The sequence below is a fragment of the Saprolegnia parasitica genome (assembly GCF_000151545.1).
Source record: "Saprolegnia parasitica CBS 223.65 unplaced genomic scaffold supercont2.90, whole genome shotgun sequence".
In the NCBI taxonomy this organism is placed as follows: domain Eukaryota; phylum Oomycota; class Saprolegniomycetes; order Saprolegniales; family Saprolegniaceae; genus Saprolegnia; species Saprolegnia parasitica.
The window spans coordinates 65,747-73,756 of NW_012156484.1; the positions used below are offsets into that span (position 1 = coordinate 65,747).

General features: G+C 59.0%; 2 protein-coding genes across 2 annotated transcripts; both read left to right on the top strand.

Annotated features, from left to right (window-relative positions):
- Nucleotides 1-1,451: 1,451 nt before the first annotated feature.
- Nucleotides 1,452-5,374, top strand: SPRG_13099 (TKL protein kinase; the record flags this gene model as incomplete). Its single annotated transcript, XM_012351969.1, has 18 exons — nucleotides 1,452-1,959; nucleotides 2,308-2,399; nucleotides 2,450-2,542; nucleotides 2,585-2,686; nucleotides 2,738-2,836; nucleotides 2,883-2,981; nucleotides 3,031-3,138; nucleotides 3,180-3,266; nucleotides 3,319-3,420; nucleotides 3,466-3,567; nucleotides 3,620-3,700; nucleotides 3,750-3,842; nucleotides 3,889-3,990; nucleotides 4,035-4,127; nucleotides 4,173-4,333; nucleotides 4,380-5,034; nucleotides 5,084-5,179; nucleotides 5,222-5,374. The coding sequence occupies exons 1-18, from the start codon at nucleotides 1,479-1,481 to the stop codon at nucleotides 5,372-5,374; spliced, it is 2,799 nt and encodes a 932-aa protein (XP_012207359.1). The 5' UTR covers nucleotides 1,452-1,478.
- Nucleotides 5,375-6,833: 1,459 nt separating this feature from the next.
- On the top strand, nucleotides 6,834-7,535 carry SPRG_22321 (hypothetical protein; the record flags this gene model as incomplete). The annotated part of the gene is made up of 2 exons (XM_012352003.1): nucleotides 6,834-7,264; nucleotides 7,406-7,535. 2 exons carry the CDS (start codon nucleotides 6,834-6,836, stop codon nucleotides 7,533-7,535), a joined length of 561 nt encoding a protein of 186 aa, XP_012207393.1.
- Nucleotides 7,536-8,010: the final 475 nt, after the last annotated feature.

Below are 8,010 nucleotides of genomic sequence, written 5' to 3' on the forward strand. Positions count from 1 at the left end.
GAAGAGTATAGACTTGACATCAAATGTGCTCCTCTAGTATGGTCAAGGGGCCATCCATTGTGCAGCGCATGAAGGTCATGTGGACATGATTCGCTTTCTCGTGCTCAATGGCGTCGACCCAAACACAACGATATCGGTCCATTTGGATTTCTACGTAAGCAGATCGCGATCCTATTTGCTTTGTAGGCTGGTGGTGTCTCGGCACTGGACATTGCTTGTCGCCGTGGTTGTGCCACCTCCGTCGCCGCCTTGCTAGAGATGGGGGCCAACGTCAACCGCGTCGCGGATGTACGACGCTTTCTCTATACGGCCGTCGCTCACACTTGATACAGATCCCGTGCCTGTACTTCGCGGCTGGAAACGACCGAGCAGACATTGTTGCGCTGCTGCTCGAGGCGGGGGCCGATGTGAATGCGATCGAAAGCGAGGTAGTACGCGACGCAACATCTCTTGCTTGTCAAGCCGCTCATCGCGAATGCGTGGGCAGGAAGGGGCCACGGCAATGCATGTGGCCGCCATCAAGGGTCATGCAACGGTTGTGCGCCAGCTTGCGTATGCACGAGCCAAACTCGACGTCCCGACCAGTGTACGGGTGTATGGTACCCATTGAAGTTGTCATGCCGCCTCTAGTCTGGCGCAACACCTGTCGATTTCGCTCGATGCTACGGCCATGCAAGTGTCCTGGCTGTGCTTCAGGACGTTCGTACCAAGGTCCCCGACTTGCTACACGCATAGGATTCGATAGTATCTCTCGCGTAGAAAATGGAGCTGCTGCAAGCGACCCGCCATAGTAACCTAACCGTCGTTCGCGCCCTTCTCTCGGAAGGACTCAGTGTCAACGAAACAGACGAGGTAGCAACCAGAGAGTCTCGGCTCGTTTCATCGGTGGTGTAGTACGGTAATACGCTGGTGCACCTGGCGCTTCTCGGTCGCCACAACGAACTTGTCGCTGCGCTGGTGACGGATCCGACGATCGATCTCGACTGTGTCAACAAGGTTTTGTGCCATTGGAGCACACCACCTCTGACGCCGGATATCCGTGTAGTTTGGCGAGTCGCCGACAGCCATTGCCACGAAATTGGCTAGTCCGTCCCTCGTCCATGAGCTGCATGCAGCACAAACCACGAAAGCGGCTCAGGTACGCCCCGTACCGCAGACATCCAAGAGGCAGCGGCTTGTGCCCGTAGGTGTCTCAGCGCTCGACGGCGCATCTCCAAGTGCTCGGCCGTGGCAGCTATGGCATCGTCTTCAAGGACAAGCTCTTTGGTCGAGACGTAGCGATCAAGACTGTCTTGAACTCGAGCCGCAAGGCTGCCGAGAACCTTCGCTACGAGATCCAAGTCCTCAAAGAGTAGGATGGTTGCTAGTATCCGAAGGCAGCTCATGCACCGTTGAATAGCAACCCGTCGCCGTACCTTGTGCGGCTGCTTGCCACCGCCGAGGCCGAGTCGAACGCGCCGCAGCTCTTTTTCGAGTACATGGACGGCGGCAACCTCACTTCGTACCTTGAGAAGATCGCCAACGACGAACCCGTGCCTGTGGTGTACGCTCCCATTGAAATGATCTGGGTCGTCGCCAACGCTTTAAACGACCTCCACGCCAAGAACGTCGTTCATCGCGACATCAAGCCCGACAACATCCTCCTCTCTTCCAAGCACTACATCAAAGTGGGCGACGTGGGCATCGCCAAAGAAGAGTCAACGAACATGACGACGGGTGCTGGCACGAGCAAGTGGCGAGCGCCGGAAGTGCTGACGTCCGGAAGCGGCTACGGCACGCCCGCCGACATTTACTCGTTTGGGGTTCTCCTCCAGACGCTGTACCCTAACCCTTTGGATGCAAGCGCCGAGTGGGCCCAAGCCCTCGCAGCGAAATGCACGGCGATCGATCCAACGCGCCGTCCGACGGCAGCCAAGCTCGTCGACATGTTGCGACCCAAGTTGCAGTCGTACGTCTTTGGTTTGTTGCGCGTCTTTAACCACACTGTGCAGGCACCCCCACCTCGTGCCGTCGATGGTGGCTTTTGAGAAGGATCGATCGGTACAGCTTGCCTCTGCACATGTCATCAGATACGACCATCAAATAGGCAGGGCTGCAAGTCATCGAGGCCATCTCCGTGCTTGCGCCACCCGAAAGCGCCTCGAGGCCCGCAGCGCCGACCATCATCCCCTCTGTTGCAGCCTCCATCGTCCTTCCGTGCGAAAGCTAACGGGTCGTTTCTTGTGTAGAAAGTCGGACGGGCGCAGCGATGCCTCACTGTACTGCATCGACCCTCTTGCGCGACGCTCTCATGAAATCCGTAGCCAGACGAGCAGCTGCACGTGGCCGTGGAGGCCGGCAACGTCGACGATGTCCGCATGTTGCTGGCAAGCGGAGTCCACCCCGACAGCGCGAGCGACGTACTACATTTGGCGACATTGCATGCGACACCGGATGCATCGTCCTATAGAACACGATGACGCCTCTGAAGACAGCTGTGCTGTTGAAGCACGACAGCATCGCGGACCTGCTGCTCGCGCACGCGGCGAATGTCAACGTCAACGTACGTGCGTCTTTTACGCCCGCGCTTTGAGTGTCGCTGTAGAACGGCTCGACGGCGCTGCATGTGGCGGCCAAACGCGGCTCGATCGCGATGCTCAAAAAGTTACTTTCCGTCCAAGATATCGACGTGGATGCGCTGTCGGAAGTGCGTATCGCCAACCTGCGAGGTCGATGACACTCACACCGTCATATGCAGATCGCACACACGCCGCTGCACGACGCGGTTCTTCACGGGCGCATGGCGCATGTGGTTGCTCTTGCCGACGCTGGCGCCGACCTCGAAGCCGCTGACCATGTACGTACATAGCTCGCACGGCACAGCAACGTAAAGCATGCACCAGAATACGCGTCGGCCGCTGCATATGGCAGTGCTACTCGGTCACAACGACATCGTAGCCTTCCTCCTCGAGCGCGGTGTCTGTACTTCCGAGCGCAATCAGGTACTGGCAGCTATGCTCATTGCATGGTTTCAACATGTAGATGTCGTAGTACGGCGACACGGTGCTGCATCTCGCGATTCAGACCGGGCGCGGAGACATCGCCGCACTTCTTATCGAGGCTGGTGCTGATATTCACGCCGTCACGGTTGCGTCTTGCGTATAAACCCTGCACTCATGTCCTTGATATAGAACGAACAGAACCCACTGCACCTCGCTTGTGAAAGCGGTGCCCTTGACGTGGTGCTGGCCCTTCTTGCGCGTGGTGCTGACGTCAACGCGAAATGCGTATGCACCCCCTTGACCGTACAACAATGGGATCGCTTCGTCTGGTGTTTAGAACGGACATTGCCCCTTGTTCATTTCGATTTTGGCCGACCACGCCGACGTTGTCGCAGCGCTCATGGCATCGCCCGATATTGATTTCAACCAACGCTATAGTGTACTACATCATTCCACGCTCATGGCGCATCATGAATGGGAGTAGGGTGGCGTGACCCTTCTGCACCTGGCGGCTACCAAAGGCAGCGTCGACATCGTTCAGACACTTCTCCAGGCCGGCGTCGACTTTGACGTTCGAGAGAAAATGGTGCCAGCCCATGTCCCTCGGTGACTCTGACAAATGTGTGTTGTTGTTGTAGAGCGGGCAAAGTGCCATGGACCTAGCTACGCGTCAGGGAAACCCCGAGGTGATCGCGTTGATCGGCGCGGCCCACGCCCACGTAATTACCTTGTCGCGCCGCTGCACTCGATAGCATCCGTGCTGTGTAGGCAACGAAATTGCTTATCGCGGTGGTTCTCCGAGACGAGCAACGCTTCGCCGCGCTTCTTCAGCACCCTTTTAGCTGCAACTTTTCGGACGAGGTACAGACCATCGATCGCCAACACACCATCGATGCTTCAAGCATAGGTCGGGTGCTCGCTCGTTCATTGGGCGGTTCTTACGCGCAACGAGACCATGCTGGACCTGCTCCTCGCAACGCCTCGAGTCCTTCTCGGAACGCAAAACCACGTGCGTCGGACTTGCCTCGTACCGCAACAAGGCTTGCGTTCTAGGAGCACAAGACGCCACTGGCCTTGGCGATCGAGTTTGGGTGCACATCGATGGCCAAGAAGCTCTTTGATCGCGTGCAGCCTCGCGTCGTCGAGGTTGACGAGACATCGAGTCTCGGCGAGCTTGACGCGTGCACGTAGATTGCAGCGACCGACTACGAGGTGACGACGACACAACTCGGTGTCGGCGGCTTTGGTGTCGTGCTCCTTGGTTTCTACATGGACCAAAAGGTCGCGGTCAAGATACTCAAGAACGCAGAGCATCGCAAGTCGTTCCACGCCGAAGCCGAAGCCCTCCTCGCGTACCACTGCATGATGGATCGCACTTTTTTATCTCGGATATCGTAGGTGCCCGTCGCCATACCTCGTGCAGCTTGTGGCCATCGCAGGTCGCCACTCGGACACACCAGCACTGCTCTTCGAGTACATGGATGGCGGCAGTCTTCGGACGCACCTCGAGAAGAAGCGCATGAACGAGCGCACACAGGTGAACGTGACCAACCTCCACGTGGCCTGGGTCATTGCCAACGCCTTGCGAGATCTGCACGCCAAGGAGCTCGTGCACCGCGACATCAAGAGCGACAACGTCCTTCTGAGCTCAAGTGGCGAGGTCAAGCTCGCCGACCTCGGACTCGCACGGCTCGAGGCCACCGACATGACCGAAGCACCTGGTACCCGGTTCTGGATGGCGCCCGAGATCCTGCAAGCGCAAGGCACGATGTACGGCTGTCCCGCTGACATTTACGCGTTTGGCGTCCTCCTCACGGAGCTAAACACGTGTCAAGTGCCGTACTTTGACCAGGACGTTCAAGATCGAATTGCGTTTACCCGCGGTGTCATCAACGGCACGCTTCGCCCGACGCTCACAGACGACAGCGAGCCATGGCTGCGCACGCTGGTGGAGATGTGTCTGCGCAGTGATCCAGCGGCGCGGCCGACCGCCGACCAGGTTCTCGAGACGCTGCGTCGCGAGGTGACGGCTGTCGCAGTGCCCGGCATGAGCGTACGTTGGCTGTCACATGACATACATTGTGCACCACACTTTTGATTAGACGACGGAGGTCTTTATGCGTATCGCGGCAATTGACGATGTCGACGCGGCGGCACACATGCTAACCAGCGGCCTCCATGTGGATGGGGCGCTTCCGGTATCTGAATGTTGGCGACCACCTCTCCAGCCGGTTTTGTAGGGCGGCGTGTCACTGCTGTCGGCGGCCATCGCTGCTGGTGCGCCCAACACGGTGCAGCTTCTCGTTGATCGCGGCGCAAGCGTCAACGTCCAGAGTGTACGCACGATCCTACTGCGCGCTTTATTTGCACGGGAACCCACAGCCCGGCGATAGGGTGGCATGACGCCGCTCCACGAAGCGGTGGCCAGACGCTCTTCGCACGTTCTGCGCATACTCATCGACGCGGGCGCGGACGTTGATGCACGTGATCACGTATACGGCCAAGGTCTCTACCGAGTAACCTATTGATTGACGGCGTAGATGGGCAAGACGCCGTTGGATTGCGCCTTGCAGCTGTGCAACGGGCCGTGCATCAAGCCGCTTCTAGCGACAGGGGCCAACGTTGCCATTCCGACGGCGGTAGACTCGAAACGTTTGCATTGACAGCGCGACGATGTGTGCATAGGATGGAGCGACAACCCCCGACACGGACCGACTCGGTCGTTTTCTGACATGTCACATGTCCCTGCTCACGATCGCTGCGTCACGGGTATGCTGCACTGGTGCTATTACCGTTTGCTTGTATCCGTTGCCGTAGAAAGAGATCGCGTCCTTGCCCGAGATTTTCTGTGTCGACGGATGTGGCAACTGGCACCCTATCGAGGCCGATTGCTCGTGTGGGTCTCACGCATCGACGCAAGACCGCGTGGCCGCCGTGATCCGGCGCCTCATGCGACTGCACCATCGCGGCTACCCCGTCCACTGGGCGCGGACCTGCGCTGCGTGCCATGAGTCGACAATGACCATCATGGACATCGTCTGCCCCCAGTGCGCTTATATGCGAGAAGACGAGAGTGAGCTCAAGATGCTGCATGTGCGCTTGAAGATGGCTCTCAAGTCGACGGCATCCCAGCTCGTAAGACTGCACGACGTGGCACGCTTAGCCGTTGCGTTCTAGATCGCGAAAGAAGATGTACGTGCGATCCCGCGCAGCATCGTACGCTGGCTCGCGGCCACCCGCGCCCCGCCACCCAGCCCACCGTCCGGGACGGTGGCCTCGACCGACAACTGGGAGCCATTGAAGGTCCACAATTCGCCGGTAGATAGGTTTGTGTGCTCAGAACTGCTCGTGCCACGCCCCCATGCGATGCCATGCCCAGCGGTTCGCTCCATGTGCTTGCGGCAGCACGACGTGACGTTGTATTAGAGGGATCAATCAACGTTGACCAGTGCAGAGGCGATCGACCCTGCCGCTTTAGCCCGCGACTTGCTCGCGAACCTGGTCCACCCCGTCCTTGGGGTAAGAACACTTCGCAGACACCCGACACACACTAGATGGGTAGGTGTCACCGGTCCCGGCGCCTGGCGCTTCATTTTCGATGCATGGAGACATCGTCACACATCGTCTCATTGGCGACGACGAAGATCTCGACGCCATCGCACGGTGCGAAGATCACATACATGCATGCATTGGATGTATCGATCGCTCTTTCATACTAGATGCACCTCGCCGTATCTTGTGCCGATTGTGGCCGCCATCTTGCCCAAGAGTCTTCTCGTGAGAGGAACCTTTCGCGGTCTCCGGCAGTTGATGGCGGAGAGCAAGGACATGCTTCCCGGCCCGTTGATCGAGATGGTTTTCGGCCACGGTGTGGCCAGAGCGCTCGTGGATGTCCATGCCCACGGCCTCGTCCACGGGTATCTCTCGAGCCACAATGTCTTCTTCAGCCCGGCCTCGAAGGTCCAGGTCGGTGTGCCCGGGACGTCGGCGACCGACGATGCGCTGCTCGAGTGGACGGCCCCCGAAGTGCTCGCAGGCGACGCGCCGCCGTCGTTCGCGTCGGACATTTACGCGTTTGGCATTCTTATGACCGAGTTTGATACGTTCAAGCAGCCGTATGAAGACGACGCGTTCGACGACGAAGTCGCGCTGACGATTGCGGTCGTTGATGGCGGCTACCGCCCAGCGCTGCGCGACAACTGCGAGGGGTGGCTTCAAGACCTTGTCGACCGTTGCGTGGACGCTGACCCGAATTTGCGCCCGACGGCGGTCGAGCTCGCCGCGTCGCTTCAGAAACTCTTGGATCAAGCCACGCGCCTCGCCCGATCCGACGACCCATAAACAAAATAAGGGTCGGTTGGACACCACGCAGTACACACTCGTACATGTAGACGGCTGCTTGCATCGATGCAAGGCGGATATAGAAGCGGGACACGGCCAAGAAGTCGTGGCACAGGTCGACGGGCGACGGCGAGGTCGCAGAGCGCCTCGTTCCACATCCGACCAGACTGCAGCATTTGCATCTTCGGTCGCCGTTGCAAACTCGGCATCTAAGTGATGACGCGATGGCTGGCGAATGGCCAGAGAGGAAGTCTTTGTGCAGGCGATAACAATTGCCTGCGTGTAGCCCTTTGCGACGACGTGCTCCGTGTAGTACTTGATCTCGCCCTTGAAGTCGTACGTGATTTCGAAGGCCCATGGGTGCCCGATAACGTTGGCACCGAAGCGTGACCGCCACGCACGGACTCTCGATAGCAAAAGCGGGTCGCGGGCGCATCTGGATCGGCGCGGCACGCCGCCTTCTCGTACCTGCTCGAGCGACGCGCAGAGCACTTGGGGCAGCAGCGCGGCCTCGTCGCACTTGATTGCCTTCAAGCGCGCACTCGGGACGGACCCCAGCGTCGGGCGCTTGAGGGTCCTCCGATGCAGACCTGGCGACGCATGCAAGCTTGCCCGACCGTCTTGGCCGCGATGCACCGAGCGCTCAACTCACGTGAGGAACAGGAAACGACTTGCGTTCACTTCGCAT